General features: G+C 36.4%; 1 protein-coding gene across 1 annotated transcript in view; it reads right to left on the bottom strand.

Annotated features, from left to right (window-relative positions):
• Positions 1-19110, bottom strand: part of trappc9 (trafficking protein particle complex subunit 9) — a 507339-nt gene that overhangs the window by 214177 nt on the left and 274052 nt on the right. The window contains exon 20 of the mRNA XM_088929735.1: positions 11552-11705. Within this exon, the coding sequence (XP_088785861.1) occupies positions 11552-11705 (154 nt within the window). The remainder of the gene's footprint in view (positions 1-11551; positions 11706-19110) is intronic.

Consider the following 19110-nt stretch of genomic DNA (forward strand, 5'->3'; position numbering starts at 1 on the left):
AATACTGCCATGACCTCAAAAAGTATCTACGTTTTGCAGGAATCCTAACCCTAACCCTAGCTTTGGGTTTGCACTAGGTTAGGGTTAGGGTTCAGAATTCCTCCAAAGAATTAATGCAACATTCCACTCATTTCAGAGCAAAATATGCTTCACTGAAACAATATATTAATCTGAAATTCTTAAGCAAGCACACCAAACTATAGAGAATGCATCAACAAGGGTAAAATTCTATTTTTGGACAAGTATTCTACTATTGAAAATGTTGTGTTCAAAGGTGACCTCATTGAGCATGGTTTCAGGCTTAAGGGGGGTAATAGTCAGGAATCCCACATAAATATGGCCTTTATTCCTTAATATTCATGTCAATTCAATGCCAGAGACAAGATTTTGAACTGTATTATCACTTATTTTCACATTTTTGTCTTTAGGACAACATCAGCAACATTCCTTTTTGAGCAATGCAGGGCAAATACTTATATATGGAAAAAAACTTTTGGGAGCTATCACCGAGATAACACCTTTCCTAAATATCATTTCCATCCTAGAATACTGCCATGACCTCAAAAAGTATCTACATTTTGCAGGAATCCGAACCCTAACCCTAGCTTTGGGTTTGCACTAGGTTAGGGTTAGGGTTCAGAATTCCTCCAAAGAATTAATGCAACCTTACACTCATTTAAGGGCAAAATATGCTTCACTGAAACAATATATTGGTCTGAAATGCTTAAGCAAGCACACAAAACTATAGAGAATGCATCAACAAGGGTAAAATTCTATTTTTGGACAAGTATTCTACTACTGAAAATGTTGTGTTCAAATGTGACCTCATTGAGCATGGTTTCAGGCTTAAGGGGGGTAATGGTCAGGAATCCCACATAAATATGGCCTTTATTCCTTAATATTCATGTCAATTCAATGCCAGAGACAAGATTTTGAACTGTATTATCACTTATTTTCAAATTTTTGTCTTTAGGGCAACATCAGCAACATTGCTTTTTGAGCAATGCAGGGCAAATAGCAATATATGGAAAAAGATTTTTTTAGAGCTACCACCAAAATAACACCTTTCCTAAATATCATTTCCATCCTAGAACACTGCTATGACCTCAAAAAGTATCTACGTATTGCAGGAATCCTAACCCTAACCCTAGCTTTGGGTTTGCACTAGGTTAGGGTTAGGGTTCAGAATTCCTCTAAAGAATTAATGCAACATTCCACTCATTTTAGGGCAAAATATGCTTCACTGAAACAATATATTGGTCTGAAATGCTTAAGCAAGCACACCAAACTATAGAGAATGCATACACAAAGGTAAAATTCTATTTTTGGACAAATATTCTAATACTGAAAATGTTGTGTTCAACGGTGACCTCATTGAGCATGGTTTCAGGCTTAACGGGGGTAATAGTCAGGAATCCCACATAAATATGGCCTTTATTCCTTAATATTCATGTCAATTCAATGCCAGAGGCAAGATTTTGAACTGTATTATCACTTATTTTCAAACTTTTGCCTTTAGGACAACATCAGCAACATTCCTTTTTGAGCAATGCAGGGCAAATAGCAATATATGGAAAAAAAATTTTTTAGAGCTACCACCGAAATAACACCTTTCCTAAATATCATTTCCATCCTAGAATACTGCCATGACCTCAAAAAGTATCTACGTTTTGCAGGAATCCTAACCCTAACCCTAGCTTTGGGTTTGCACTAGGTTAGGGTTAGGGTTCAGAATTCCTCCAAAGAATTAATGCAACCTTCCACTCATTTAAGGGCAAAATATGCTTCACTGAAACAATATATTGGTCTGAAATGCTTAAGCAAGCACACCAAACTATAGAGAATGCATCAACAAGGGTAAAATTCTATTTTTGGACAAGTATTCTACTACTGAAAATGTTGTGTTCAAATGTGACCTCATTGAGCATGGTTTCAGGCTAAAGGGGGGTAATGGTCAGGATTCCCACATAAATATGGCCTTTATTCCTTAATATTCATGCCAATTCAATGCCACAGGCAAGATTTTGAACTGTATTATCACTTATATTCAAACTTTTGCCTTTAAGACAACATCAGCAACATTCCTTTTTGAGCAATGCAGGGCAATTAGATGTATATGGAAAAAAAATTTTTTAGAGCTACCACCGAAATAACACCTTTCCTAAATATCATTTCCATCCTAGAACACTGCTATGACCTCAAAAAGTATCTACGTATTGCAGGAATCCTAACCCTAACCCTAGCTTTGGGTTTGCACTAGGTTAGGGTTAGGGTTCAGAATTCCTCTAAAGAATTAATGCAACATTCCACTCATTTCAGAGCAAAATATGCTTCACTGAAACAATATATTGGTCTGAAATGCTTAAGCAAGCACACAAAACTATAGAGAATGCATCAACAAGGGTAAAATTCTATTTTTGGACAAGTATTCAACTACAGAAAATGTTGTGTTCAATGGTGACCTCATTGAGCATGGTTTCAGGCTTAAGCGTGAATCCCACGTAAATATGGCCTTTATTCCTTAATATTCATGTCAATTCAATGCCAGAGGCAAGATTTTGAACTGTATTATCACTTATTTTCAATTTTGTCTCTTTAGGGCAACATCAGCAACATTCCTTTTTGAGCAATGCAGGGCAAATAGCTATATATGGAAAAAAAAATTTTGGGAGCTATCACCGAAATAACACCTTTCCTAAATATCATTTCCATCCTAGAATACTGCCATGACCTCAAAAAGTATCTACGTTTTGCAGGAATCCTAACCCTAACCCTAGCTTTGGGTTTGCACTAGGTTAGGGTTAGGGTTCAGAATTCCTCCAAAGAATTAATGCAACCATTGTCCATTCAATGCCAAACATAAGATTTTGAACTGTATTATCACTTATTTTCAAACTTTTGCCTTTAGGAGAACATCAGCAACATTATGGGGAATTTTAGAGTTGGGTCTGACACCGAACCAACCTTGGTGTCATAAAATCACACTTCCACTCTAATATGGCCCATATCCACGTTGCCAATCTGAATTTCCCTGTTGTCTAATTCTTAATGTAGTTCTTTCAGAGTTTCACATCAGCGACTAATTTTTATCCCAGTGCTAAAACCTCCTTTCCAAGTAGAACCAACTGGCTTCGCGGAGAGTGAACACACTGGCAACAGTTAAACCTATAGTGTATGCATACTAATATTCCTAACCTGGGAAATACCTGCTGTCGCTAATCACTGAGCTGATGGACATACTCTGAACACTCTCATTTGTTCACTTCAGTGTTGATGCCTTAACTAACATAACCCAAATGAGACAATCACATGAGACTGGTCTAAGAGACTATGCAGGTATGATCTAAAAAAACTAGACATTTATACCTGTGTTTTTTACCAATTTATAGAGAAACCTAATTGAAATCACCTGGCGTGATATTTAGATTATAGTGTGAATGACTATACTTACTGAGGCTGTTTTAGCCACACTCTAGTGACATAAACTGACAAGGACAGTTCACAGAGATAGCTGCTCCATTACAGCTAGATTATTACTGTGCTAGAATCAGTCTGGAGAAGAACAGCCACATACTATACATTCCTAGGCTTCAGGGAACGCGCTACACTGAAACACAAAATATACAAAACTTCCAGGTATGAGCAGTGCCCATTTCTGTGATTCAGAACGAGGCAACAAAACCTCCAGTGACGTTTCAGCCTTACTACATTGTAAACAAGTAGGCTTGTGAATACATCTATTTTAATCTAATAGAAATATTGCATTATATTAGTAATTATGGTGATAATGAGCAGGAAGGGCTGTATCACGTCAATTCATGGAAACTCGAATGCAAGTTTGCAACCACATTGCAACTTACAATACTTTCAGAAAGTTCATGATTTTGTGCTTAATTCAAAATTTGTACAATGTTTCTATAATGTAAGTGAATTTATTTTGTTACTGGTTACAGATAACCTGTTTGAGAAATTGGGACTGCAGTTCCCCTTTAAACAAAGGGTAATGAAGAATATGAAATTTCCTCATAACCATTTGTTACAAACTACCAAAATGGTGCCCGTTTGTTTGTAACCTTTATTATCTTGTTCAATTTTGCATGTGACGACCTGCATTAAGTTATTTTTTTGTTTCTTCAGTTTTGTGATGTCATATATTGTTGGGATATTCTACCTTAACTCACAAAAATAAAAGTTACTAGTAATATGATTTTTGCAATGGATGATTTACTGTGCATAAAAATCCAGATCATAGTTTACATTACAAAAGCACCTCTGAATTTTGGACAGTTACCAATTCATACTGCCAAATCTGAGGTCCTAAAATCTACAGTCTATTTGCAGACAAACAGCATGGGTAATGGAAAAAAAACTACTGAAAATAAAAAGGTAATAATCTCAAAATTTAACAATGTATAATTAAACAAACTGGCAGCATATTTTTATGTAATATCACCTGACGCTACTATGCAATATTGATTATAAAATGTTAATCTTTCCATGTTTATGCACAAAAAATGATAAAAAAAAAACTTTTAAATTTCAGATTCTGAAAATAAGGTAATTAAAATTCTGTTGTTTAAAAAAAATTCTTCTGTAAGATTGTCAGCCATGTTCTTAAGACAGAAATGGCAACTGATGGGCTAACTATAAATATTACATTTTCCCATAAATCATGACATCGCTAGCAGTTTACAGAGAGGGTGCAATTCATAACATGCAGTATTATAGTTAAGTGGGTTGCAGCTCTTGTTGAAGCAAATCATTAACTCTTCTTGCCAGTTCTTACATCATCTTTGCTCATGGCTATGCTGGCTAGAATGACTACAATCTAGCATTTTCCTACGTGGGCTGCTGGCCTGGTATGATGTCATGCACTTGCGCCATTCAAGATATAGATTTGTATCTGCTGCCAGTGAATATGAAAGAAACTTTCTGGAAATGTATACAATGGATACCTTAACCTCATAGTAATGCTTGTTGAGGTAACTGAAAACAACCTTCAGCATGTAACAGTTTTTGTACTACCCTTTCTAATACGACTGTATTCAATTGGTTCATCATATCTTTGTGTTTAACGTATTTTGTTTAAACACCACAGGTACCAAAACCTCTCTTATAGCTGATTACTCAAAGAAGGAGACAAATAATTGAAGGGCTGTTTAGTCAACATGACCGTGAATTCAATAACTATGCAACTGAATAAAAATAGCATTTGCTACAGTACCTGACAGCTACTTTTAAAATAAACCACGTTTGAATCTATAATTGTTTCTTCTCTACCCTGCTGTTCCAGATATGGACTTCTTCTGCAGGCTAATTTGTTGCTGACTTTGCAGCAATGTGCTGCATCATAGATATTGGTTTTTTGTATTCCATCAACAGCAACAAGTGACAAAATTACTGTATATCAATATGGTTTTATTTTAACAGTCCCATCACAGAACCAGTGTCTTTATGAGAAGAAGAGGAATGAGCACTATAACCTTTTATAAGGTGTTTTATAAGCTAAGTAGGATTTTTAAATATGAAATTGGATTTGCCAGTTATTTTTAGGTTACTTTAGTGATAAACATCCATTTTTTGTTCTACCAGTTGTGCTCCATCACTTCAAAAGAATCCCGGACAAAGCTGGTTAGTCACATGGGTGGAGTGAATACCTTCAACTGTTGAGCCACTCAAGAGACCTAAACAGGAATCTAGAAGAATAAAGCTAAAACTCACTTTTTATTCTGTGTAAAGAACAGTGGTGCATAATACAGAGATAAAAACTTAAAAAAATAAGATGCCCTCAATTACACAAGAGTGCTGGAACAGTGGGTTTTCTTGCAAAGCCTGTATTATCTAATACTGTAGCTACTGCAGATCTCTTAATTTCTAGAAACAAGGAGAAGCAAGAAACATAACACAACCATACAGTATAACCAAACAAAGAGCAGAAATATGCCTGTTCCCCACCACTATCATGCAGTGAGCTTAAAAAATGGGAAGCCGGGGTTGGGTGATTACAGATGCTTACTGCAGTGCAAAAGCACCAGACATAATGCACAGCAACACAGCAGTCCACCTCTAGCAATCTCACAGGGGAGTGCTGGAGAAATATGAAAGCCACAGGCAAAAAGTCCAGACAACCTGGCTGTTGTTCTCTCTTAGTTTGTTTTTTTTCATCTGAAGCAAAACACAAGATAAGCACTTGCCAGTACAACAAATAATGAACAAGCTGATGAAAAAAGTTTTTATAAAACAACAGTGAAATGAAGAGCACTAGACTCAGCAATCCATGACTGGAACAGAAAAATAACAACGATAAGAAGAAGTTAGTGCAGTGGTGGAAGATCTCAGCCAAAGTATATCAGAAATGGGGAGTCATAATGTGTACATAGTGAGGGCCTGCTGGCGCTGTCTGTCACACACACAATTACAGTATAACTTACTGGGTGTCAGGGTAGGAAAAATGATTGAAAACAGATATAATTCCCAGTTTATTAGCAACAAAATGCATTCTAATGTATTCAATATTGCTAAAGGAAAATCCCTCTTAAAGTATTGCTCATTTTTATCTATAAAATAGATGTATACATTAAAACATACAATGCAGAAGAAAATCAATATCCAAATACTATTTAACGATCCCCTATTTAGTTAACATCCATCCAAAGACCAAACTGCTCTCTTGAAGTGCTTTATATCTAACAATAAATTTGTGAATGCACGATCCACTTCAACTCTATCAACTCATCTGCTCTCTCACCACATTACAGACAGCCCTCTCATCCTGAGTACTATCCAGATGTCGATGGCAGATGCTAGCTGAGAGCTGGTTTGACTTCCACAACGAACTGCACAAAAACATAGATGCACTGCATTTGTGGCAGTGATCACTTCAGGCTTTTCAAATCCCTAAAAAAAAAAGCCCAATCTGTTTCTTTTGCATTAAAGCACAGCTCAAGGAGAAAGAAGTAATATTGTTTTCCATAGATGGCAGTTCAGAATAAATCTCAGATGTACGGGTTGTCGTCATCAGGGATATAAAACCACAATTAAAAGAGTATTCAAATATTTTCCCCTTGTTGCTTTCTTAGCAAATTGTGATTTGATTTTACACCTTCGCAGTCAGTTATAAATATTCCTTAATATGTGTGTTTCAAAAGATTAGACACTAAATTACTACTGCCCTTAATACGAGATCCCTCTGAAGTGAAAAAACATGTGACTCTAGACAGGATCAAGTCAAACCTTGTGATGTATACAGAGTGCAATTCAAAGCAATCAGTGAACATATATAGTATATTTAGATGGTGTTTTTGAATCTGCAGCTGCTTAGGCATGAGATTGAAACCAATCTTGTTTTTCTCAAACCTTCAAGTTGCTACACCATTATATCATTTAGCTAACCTATTATTTTTAATAATAATAAAATATATAAAACCTCTGAAATGGCTAGGCTTGGAAATTACTACTAATTGGCAATGTTAATCCAGTGTTGAAAAATCTTTTTTTCTACAACTGGCCATTGACCCAGAAGAAAAACAACCCCAGGCTAAATACATATAAATTCACCCAATACATACCAAATGAGCTTAATTTAGATTATTTTTAGAAAGCAAGAAATATAACATGTTAAACTCACCAGAGATGACTGAGATGGCGTTTTCTTCTTGTGTCTAATTATAGACAAATTGTAGGTGTTTATACCCACAACTGGTTTTCCAAATTCAGAACTGTTAATTAGGCATGCAGCCAACAATCTAGGCAAGCTAAAGTCTTGACAGAAACTGCTCACAGCATATCAAACATAACAGCAATTTTCAAAATATGTTTCCTCAAGATCTGAAACTCTTTGGCGCTTACATTGAATATGCAGAATTCCAGCAGAGAAAAGTTGCCAAGGACTATACAGCACATCAACGGCTCAGACTTGGAAACATGGAGAAAATGTTTAATCCCAGTTCTTCCACTCTGACATCTTGAAAGAACACAGAAATTCTGGAGCAAATTTGTACAGTCCCTGGCATACTCTCTTGTTGATACATTTTTGATCGTGTTGCCCTTTTTTAGTTACATTTGCCATTACTTAGCGTTGAATGAATTCAAATTTGAAAGAAGTGAAGAACAAATACTACAGTAAAATGCTACAGTACATTTGGGCTTCAACTGTAAATTAGGTAGATATTATCAGGATGAATATGGCCAGAACAATCGGTACATTCTTTAGGAATCATATTGCCTATACTGCACATTGTAATTTAAAAACTCATTTGCTAAGGTAAAAAGAATATCACCTCAAAAATAAAACAATCCTACTGAACCAGAGGCAGCTTGTTAATTATGTAGATTATCACGATTCATTGTGTTTATGTTACCCTCACTTCTACAGTATATGTCAACACCACATTATAAAGAAACTACATCCTATAAATGCAAGAGCTACTGTAGTTTTCTTCCTATAGATAAAACTTGTATCTGTGTCGAGGAAACAACAAAACAACACTTTTCCTGCATCGCAAATGCATCCCAAAGCACAGCAGAAACATCACAAAACCCACAGGTGTTGTTAAAATCCCAACCCTAACCCTACCTAGGGCCCTTCTATAACATATATCAAAAACCTTGGCTTCGAAGACTACTGAAAAAGTTACGTCATGACTCCAAATCAGTCAGAAACATTTAAAGTGGCAGTTTTAAGGGACTTTAAAGGTACAGTATCTGCTGTGAACCAATTTTCATTTTCCAGTACGTCTTATTTTGCAACCTGCTGCTGAAATGGCTTTTGAATTGAGCATGTTTGAGCCATTTACAGGTTACCACTACAGTTTCTATCAATATAAACAATAAATGTTTTTTAACATGGAGAAAGAGTGTTTTCTAACTTGATTTTGAATCATTTTGGATTGACAGGCTTTGCAAAAACTGCAACATTGGGCCAAATTTCTTCTTCCTGGAACTTACAAAACAAAACTTTTCCTGCATTTCAAATGCTTCCCAAAATACGTGTTGTCAAAACCCCAACCCTATCCCTAGCTCAGTTCAGGTCAAGATACTGTACTCCATGACTCCAAATTAGTCATAAACATTTGAAGTAGCAGTTTTAAAGTACTTCAAAAGGTATTTGCTGTGAATCTATTCAAAAAATTTCAGTACATCTTATTTTGCAACCTGCTGCTGAAATGACGTATAAGTTGAGCACATTCTGAGCTGTTTACAGGTTAGGATTACAATCACTACTACAGTTTGGCCGAAACCATCGTTTTGTTTGGTTCTCAATGCAAAAAATAAAACTATTTAGCTTGTGATTTCTGACCATTTTGGATTGACAGGCACATGGTTTAGCAAAAACTGCAACACTGCGCCAAATTTCATTTTCCAGGAAATAACAAATCAACATGTTGTTAACATAACCCTAGCTTGGATCCTTCTAGAATATACAGTATACTGTGATTTTACAGTTAAGTCGTTCATCTGTTTTGCTACTAATGAATGTTTAATTCTCTAATAAAAAAATAAAGCATGATACTACTGCCACCGTTACATTATTCAGTTGCAGATAGATTTTCTTAAACAATAAAGTCAAGGACACAACATCAACTTATCAAGATCAAGGCTAAGGTGATCCATTTCTTAGGGCAACTAATTCCCTTCAAGACCCCACCACACTTGCCGCCGCATCAATAGTAAGACCACTGACATTTTTCAGATAATAACTGAAGACTCTTTACAGCTGACATACTGTAACCTTCTCAAAAATATTGTCTCCTTTGTTCGTGCCAAGCATTGATACAAAAGAAAGCTAATCCTCTTGAATCACACAATCAGGTGTAATCCCGCACATAAAAATAGCCTGCTGGCCAGTATTTGTTAGGTCTGCCATCTGATTCATAGCTAGGGAGTAGAACCTTTCCTAGTCATTTCAATACTAGGACACTACCAGATCGTTTTGTTCATTTGACCTGATGATGTCCAAGAAGAAATTGCAAGCTTATTATGCTTTCTAATAACTCTAATTTTTTATTTAGTCAGGGATGGTAGTAATAATGTACACCCCTTACAAATTCTCTTTCTGAGTAAGGCCAAGATTTTCTTGTGATCCAATAAGTTCTCTCTACAATTAATGGATGGTGTAACACTATCTCCTTTTATGATCTTCTGAGAAGCTCCCGCTGCATAAATTCATCATAGGTTCCTTATTTTGGTCTAAATGGAGATCTCCTAACAATTCTTCGATTTATTTTTTCTTTCTATATTAGATGTTTCTTGTCAAAAATCATTTCTCCACAAATCAGGCAAATGGACAGGCATTTCATCCTCACAAAACATAATTTGTCAATTTTTCTTCAAAGAATATTGCACTTTGCTTGCAGTAAACAGTATACCTTATACTTTAAAAGCTTAGAATTGAAAAACCTTTTTCTTATTAAATAGCCATGCAAACTAGAACTTCAACAAGTATAAAATGACTTGAGACATATCTGGAGAAATGGAGGAATTGACACCATACACACCTTATCAGAAAATCAGTCACTTACGTCCTTTCCAACATTACCCTACACTGCACCATCAACACACCTGAATGTAACAACGTATGCATTATTTTTATTTAAAAAAAACATTTGGAGTATGTTTTTTCCAAATGCTCCCGACAGGCAAGATGGTATTAAGAAATGGGCAGGACCTGGCCAGAGGTCCACTGATTCTCCACTATAGAATGAACCCTAATACCAACAGCTAAAAACTTTAAAAGTACTAACATACCTGTGAATGAAGGTAATTTGTCACCATCACTCTAAATTATCTAGGCATATTCTAATTTAAATTCCTTTCTTCAAATTTTAAACAAGGTAAATAATCCTGTACAACGCCATCATAAAAACACATCTTATTATAAAGAATACATAAACTGAGAACGTGTTCCATTTGAAGGACATCCTACCAAATCTTTAACATGCAACTCTATGAAGTAAAGTGCAACAATTAGATTAGACAGATTCTATCACAGAATCTATCCTTTTCATGACTCTCAGGCAGGTACTGTAACTTACTGTAGATTTAGTTGGCTTTAAAACATCTTAAACTTAATATTTTTAATCTGCAATTTTCTCTACAATATAAATCATTGTATAATGATTTCCACTGTATATCCATCTTGTAAAGTCCAATTTTAAAATAGAAAGTTACTAAAAAATGTTAATTTGTTTTGTTAAAAATGTTATTTTTCAATCACAGATTTAAAGCACACAACCATGTTTGTCTTCCACATTTAAACGTAATACTTCTTTTAATGTTGTTGGAATAAGATCAAGTAGTAACGTATGCATCGGTAACAAACTTCCAAACTTGCTACTTAGTGACAGTTTTCCTTGGAGCAGATACTAAGTGTGTCTGGGAAACAGAATCCTACCCATCAACAAGTATCATTACAACGCATTACAACCTATTACAGTGCTTTCAATGGAACCCTGTTTGAATTACTTTAACCCCACACAAAGCTGATTTAAGCACCACGTATCCAAAAGCGTGACAGCAGGCAACCCCAAGGAGAAGTATAGGAAAAGGATATGATATTCCAGCAGATGTCCAGCTTACTGTTGATCTCGTACCCCCTGGCCTGCTGTCTCTCTTCCTCCAGCTGCTTCAGGTTAGTAAACTGGGCTCTCTCATCACCAGGCTCAGGAAGACTCTCAAAATCAAACTTGTTCACCTGAATCGCCATCCTACAAAATCAGACAAAAATACAGTACAAGTGGTTAGTCTGAAGCAGGACAAGATTCAAGATAGTTTTAATGGCGTAGCTCCTTATAATGTCCTTGAAGTCAGCTTTGGAAGTTTGACAATACTATTTCACCAGGTTAACACACCGTTTTCCTTTTAATGAGTTCATGGCTTTATTTCTTTTTGCACAAAGGGAGTGTTGTTCAGATAATTTACTTTCTCACTTATAGTATGGGAGTCAGTCACTGAAGAGAAAATAGGTTATCCTGGCAGCAATACAAGACACAATCAAATATTTTCTATTGTTTCAACTTGTTATTTACTATTTGCTACAATTGTATTGTGCAATAAATTCACAAAGACGTGATTTTTGCAGGACACAGATTATAGGTAAGATGTAAGATCGTAAGATGTAAATGGCAGTTTACTGTAAGAAAACATCAAAACGCTACCTGTTATGAAACAAATCTAGCTAATTTTCTATGTACTTTATGTGTGTCTGTCACGATTATCGAGAAGTGTCAGTTCTGAAATATTGAAGTGACACTCCATCTAGTTGCAATAAATGTCTCTGACTGTGAGATGTTACAGGTTAATGACCGCAGTTAGAGAGCAGTATGCTTCCCAGAAGGGTGGAGTGTGGAGCACTGAGATTTGATTTCGCCCTGCACACTGCTGTTTTCTGTGTGGCACACTGCTGTGTTAGAGCCAATTACAGCACAACTGCTCTCTGTACTACATTCCAGGAAAGGTATGATGATGCAAAGAAGATATAAATAGCAGCAAGGTGGCCATGTGTGACTGCAGAGGTGACTGGTATAAATCCACTGATCCTTCAACTTTCAGGCCAGCATGCTGTCGTGGAGAAAAATAAAACAAATCGCACTTTTAACAAAATGCTGTCATATATTTCCATTTAAGAACATACTATAAATCCAAGCTCCTTTATTAGGTTCTTTTTCTTTGCATCCCATAATCCAAAACCCAAGCGAAATTAAACGACAATTGTTAAAGAACTTTTCCACTGCATGTATAGTATGGCAGTCTGATGACACTAAAATGTGAAATAGAGTAACTTAATAAGTAACAAAAAAGCATATTTATAAAATAGAGTACTTCGTAAAAATTTCCATTCACAATCCAAATGTGATCATAAGAACCATTTAAATGATGTGTGTGCGCTTCTCTTTCAAATTACTGCCACTTGCAGGGGAAACTCACAGACACAAAAATGTCTGCTTAACTAAACTGCCACTTGTACAATAGTAACAAAGCTAATATCCCTTCCGATGCCTTCCACTGAGATAAACAGGTTATTTGCAAAGCACTCTTTTGTAAAACAAGAAAAAAAAAAAAGAAAAAGATGTAATCAAATAATGTTCACTGTAGACAAGACAGCAAGCAGATCTTTACACAACAGATAAGTGGCAGCCTGGGAGCAAGAACAATAATCCCATCAATAGCAATTATATAACGCAGGAGAGAAGTCACTAATCATATCAAATGAAAACAAATTGAAGTTAACTAAAAAAGCATTTGCCCGCAGCATGAAGAAGAGCATGTCAAGAGACAGCCCTCTCTTGAGTTAAAAAGTCAAGGGATTATAGACACTGCAGCAGGTTCTTATCACACAGGATGTGCACAAGCTTTCATTTAATTAGAGGTAAAGTTCAGAGATTTCACCTATGCTGTGTTTGTAATTAAACTAATTTCTCAGGCAGGATTTGAATGTACAAACACTGTAGTCACTCCTGGTTGCCTGCGACTTTTAATTTGTTTTAGAAGAGAGATAGTTTCAATAAGTACGTTCCTTAACAAAGAGCAGATAGCAGTGGACTTTCCTGGGCTTTGAAAAGTCATCATCTTTGGTGCCTGGGGACATTCCATTTTTCAAATGCTCTGGTATAGCAGGAAAGGTCTACTGTAATATTCATTAGGTCTTGCAGCTAAGAGGAATTGAAATGGTTCTCCGTCAAGATAAACATGAGATGACCTCACATTTCTTTTGAAACAAGCTGGTTGTGCAAAACTATCATGGGTATGAAACAGTTTCCTTCCATACAGTACATCACCTCCTAAGTGCAAACTAAATTGACTTCAACAGCCTCTATGATAAAGGCACTTGCTAATTCAGCAATCATGCAGACTTACTCATTAAAGAATAAGCTTTTTCCACATGCTGTGTTTAGTAATTATGCATTCCCATACTTTTTTCTTATGTTTCTTCTTCAACCTTGCTTGAGACCTCATCTTACTGAAAACATGAAAACAGATTAAACAACAAGCTATTGTTTAAATCACCAGCATGTGAATCCAACATCATATGAGTGATGTTTCATTCAAATGTTCAGCTTGCTGTCTTCGATTTACTGTACAACCTAAAAAAACACCTGTAGATAATGTTACCTGTGTACTTCAATTTGGTAAACACTGCAGTGGTTACTATGATTATTCAGTCACAATGTTAAGTATGAAAATAAATTTTCCAAGGAAAATATCTAAATACAACATCTCAATTACTCTCTTCCTTAACATGAATGAAGAAACAGTGCAAAAACAATGCTTCGTAGTAAATAAAAAAATGTCTCCTCTTCTTTTTTGGCATAGGAGATAGCTTTATTTAAGTTCCACAGTTGTATCATTTTCATTGGCATGCAAAGAGCTGTCGGTGAGATACAGTACCTACTGTGCAGATACATCCCACACACCTGCCTTATTTGACTGTGTTGTACACAAACCCTTGTCAGCTGGCATTAAAACCACCTGAAAAAGCTATGCATGACTTCATCTGATCCTATAATGTTATTTTCCTGGTTGAACTACCTTGTTTCCAATTACACTTTCTAAGCATCTATAAAGAGAGCAGGAAAAAGCCAAGCTTCATTAAGATTAAAGATGTCCATCCCCTCTACACCTTGAAAAAAACTCAATGGGGGGGGGGAGGAAAGAATGGGAATTCAGCTGGGAAGCGTCTCAGCTAATTAAGATGCGGAGCCCCATTTCTTTGATGTAAAGTATCATTTTGTTTTGTAAATGAATTATAAAGCCGTGTGCTCGCAAATGCGGAGGGCTAATTCTCTCCAGCTTTGTCTGGTTTCTACCTTTGATGCAATATGCAAAAAATATAAAAGGCAGTGGCACACTGCATGTTAAGGATGTGGAAAACAAAACACTGAGGCCTGTGTTTTTTGTACGCAGTCCTGTTTCAGGCACTCCAGATTACCCTTGAGGAAAGCTCAAAGCAAAAATTGTTAAATTATCATTTAACAGGCCCTAACAACAAAGAGGAGCAGAAATTAAACAATAATCAAGGCTCTGTACAAAGAGAATGAAAGGTTTCTGTTCCTATGCACTATGTTTTAAAATATAAAAAGAGTAGACTGTAATATACCAGGATCATGCTAAAACACACAAGACCTTCATCCAAATAACTTAGTCATAAAGGCCATTTAGAAAAGACCACGCATGCCATGTGAAGTGACTTAGCACACTATTAGAAGGCATAACTTAAAATAAAGCAGAAAAAGCACCACATTGGCCAGGAATGAACTCTTAATGTAAACAGCCATATTGGTGGTCGCTTACAAGTGCATTTCAAAACCTCCAACTACATCTTCTACCGTTTCTAATATTACATATCCAATAAATCTAGCCTGATGAATGCTAAAAATCTATCAACCTACCTCTTCAATAGAAAAAGATACTGTGTAATCAGGTGTATCAAGGTAATCTTATATACCTGGAGATAATCCAGGTTATCTTTAACATCTAGCAACAAAGAAACACAAACCTTAGAGTTTAAATGCTGTAATAAGAACATATTATGTGAAACTGACATCCTTCAAAAACTGAAGGGTTATGGCACTACTGGGCATATCGGTGAAAAAAAAAACAATCTGTAAAGCTTAACATGCCAAATGCTAATGCGTTAAAAGTCTGCTTCATAGCCAAATAAACTGAAGACCGGTCTCTGTGAAGCAATCCAAGATTAATAAAATAGAGGCTAGGCTGTTTAATACAGGTCCTGGGTTTTTCAAATATTTTATCTTATCTTGTTTTTGCTTTGTACTGAGCATGACATGCATGTTCCCCAGGCTGATTTCTCATTGCTGAAAATCTGTTAAAAAGTGTAATTAAATTCTAAATAAGTTCAGAATATACTCCATTAATCATCTGCACTGACAGGATGCCTACCACATATTCTGACATCTTGACCACCCTTCCAATTTGGTTATATCCTATTTCTTTCCATGTGATTTGAACTCCTATTTTTTTTTCTTTTCTATTGTTTTCATTCTACTTTGTTCATCAGTGATGGAAAAACTGCGGTATTAGTGACAGGCAAAATTGTACACTAGGGGCAGCTGCATTACAGCATGAATAAGAAATATTGCCTGGAGTGGGTCCCTCCTCCTAGACCCTTTATCAAGTAGTCGCTTTTGCTGCTCTCGGATGGGCCTGTACCTCTCCCAGAAAATACGAAATCGGTTAATTTGGCGTATTAAAGTTGTCAGGTAGGTATCCTCATTAAGGAGGAAAGGGTTAAAAGGCTGATTCAGATTCTGTGAATTGCAAGACCCCAGCATCTTTGAGGGATTTAGCCGGAACAGGGAGCTAATCTGGTCTATTAACCATCTTTTAATCACTGGCTGCGTTCATTCACGCAGCAATCTAGGCCTGCAGCAGAGGTTTTACAGCCTTAATCCCCACACATGAAGTGGAAAATTCCCCCGAGGCACCACTGTCCTGAAGAACAGACAAAGCGGATAATCGCCACCTTGTCCTCACTGACCTAGGAACACAGCGCCGGGAAGCAAGAGGGAAAATGGAAGCAGTACTGGCTCTCCTTCCTCCATCCCTCCTCATATTCTCGTCTAACCGGGGCCGTGCTGAATCTGCGGGACTTTCCCAAGCTTGACACCAGCTCCTCCATTGATTCTGTTCTGTCACACACGCCACTTTAAAGTCACCTGCCGGGCCCTTATTGAACTGTTTTCACCCAAAAGCTCAGAATTCAGTGGCTCAGGACAGTCTGAGGTAGTGACTCAGTTATCTGTCTGATGTAGAAAGGCAATGAGTAGGGTAGCTTACGAACAGCAATTGATTTATGCACCCGTACTTAGTGTAGCTCTCTAAAGCTCTCTAAACATTAATCTTTTTTTTTTCTTTTTAAAGTATCTAACTCAAGGTAATAACGTCTGGAGAGCTGCTGAGATATGCACCACAGAATACAAAATTAACATCATTATCATGGTAATAATTAAAAACAGATGATTATAATAGTACCTGCCAAATTGACAGAATGACCTCTTTGGTTTTTACCCATCTGCCTCACAATATAATGAAAAAAAAATGTACATATGTTGATTTTAATTTTTTTGGGGTGATACTGCTGGCAGGGCTTAAACATGTAGGATTTTTAAGAAGCTGTATTGTTTTATTTTTATCTGATATGCATTTTACCTTTTGAAAAAAATAGTATATTGTAACAAAAAACAAAAAAGCATACATATATTCATTATACTGTAGAGCAGTGTTTAAAGTCTTGTTATGCAATCCATTGTGCTGAATCCTTCTAGTTCCTATACTGTAACTACTGTATATTCCTGGATCAGATTTTTGAAAGAGAAAATATTTATACAGTATATTGTACAGGGTGGCTCTCACTAAACACAAAAAAGGAAAGATACAGAGCTATTTGTAATGCAAAATCTTATAAAAGATACAAATGATATTTTACAGAGAATGCATATGAAATACATGAACACTACCAATTTAAATCGGTTTTACAAAAAATATTTAGAAGCCTACATAACTCAGGAAACACAAGGAGCCTCATTACCTCAGAGCTCCATTTTTACTTTAGCGCTATGTAAACAGAAATATAAAAGAATCCAAAAACTAAATTAAACTCTCTTCCTGTTTCTCTCACTATGAGCTACTGCTGATTTTGGATGTATGTAGGTCTTCTGAATTTACACTGAGCTTCCAAAAGCCAAGCATGTGTGTGATTACACATCGTAATCATACTGTAATAATAAAGTGTTCAGATATCTATGAACAACAAGCTAAGAATAAGATTTTCAGCACACAAGAACAATTCTCAGTTATTAAAACACTAAACACTAAGGTGTAGGCTCATTCTACTTCCAAGAAGAGGAAGAAAAAGGTAGGAAATCTTTCAGTGTGGGTTTTTTGTTTTCATTGTCCTTAAATGCTTAAGTGTAAGTCAGGAAAGGAAACAGAAGAGCACTCTTATGAAGCCCCAAACACTACAGATTTCTTATTGTTTGACAGCTAGAAGAAAGGAAAACACATACAAGCCATACAGAAAGGGAGGAACTGGAAGTGATCCCACAGCTCTGCAGACATGCGGTCTTTGGATCAGGGCCTGAAAGGTGCGCACAGAGTCGGCTGAGTCTGGCAGTGTGACACAGAGCCCATGGTGGGGCGGAGGGAGGGGGGGGGTTTGCTGTCTCCGTGTGGTGCATGCAGCAGTAAGACAACAGCGCCCCTGCTGACAGACTGTGTCAACCCCCTCCTCAAAACGGAGCATCTGCTTAACCCCGCACAACCCCTCTGTCTCCAGCTCTGACATTTACCGGCGTACTCACTTCAGCTGGATTCTTTGTTTTTTGCAGATGTGGTTAAGGAGAAGAACACCACAGTCTGCTATTGCACCCCGCACTGTAACATTATACCCAGGAAATGGCTGGCTGGGCTGCCACTTGCAAAAATGTTACCCATTCATTTCCCGCTTTCAAAAAAACAAATGCAAATAAAAAATATAATAGCTGTGAAAACTGATTGCATTGGGACAAAATTGGTAAATAAACTCTGCTAAATCTTTTTATTTTAACTATTGTTATTCAAACAAGAGCTTTTTTATAAACAATTTCCAGAATGAATATACATTTTTATATGCATGAAAAGTATGAGGCTTGCATGCAGAAAATAAGGTCACATTTGCTTCTAAACATGAGACTGAAAAAAGGCGTTTACTCTCCACAAACGTCGTCTCACTCTATAATACTACGTGGACCCAGAGGTTAAGGAACAAAATGTCATTCTATTGAACAATGGTGTTTGAAACTAATCAATATCAAAAGCTTTAAAGAGGTCCTTTGAGGAGGCCTGCCTGGCAGTACTGGAGGGGAAGAAGGAAAGCCAGGGATATTACTTCAGAAACCTTAAATTACGATTCCAAATAAGACAACTCAAAATAAGAAGGAAAACACGTTTTCAGTGCAATTGTTTTTCCTAAAGATTACGAGGTTTGCTTATTATCTGATCATTTATGCCATTAGGGGTCAAATTATACCGTGATCCTGAGTAAAATTCACATTTGGTGTTTTTTTAATTAAAAAAAGCAGTTGTAGTTCTCAGCAGCGATTTCTAAAAAAAGAC

The sequence above is a fragment of the Atractosteus spatula genome, chromosome 12 (genome assembly GCF_055471065.1).
Source record: "Atractosteus spatula isolate fAtrSpa1 chromosome 12, fAtrSpa1.hap1, whole genome shotgun sequence".
NCBI lineage: Eukaryota > Metazoa > Chordata > Actinopteri > Semionotiformes > Lepisosteidae > Atractosteus > Atractosteus spatula.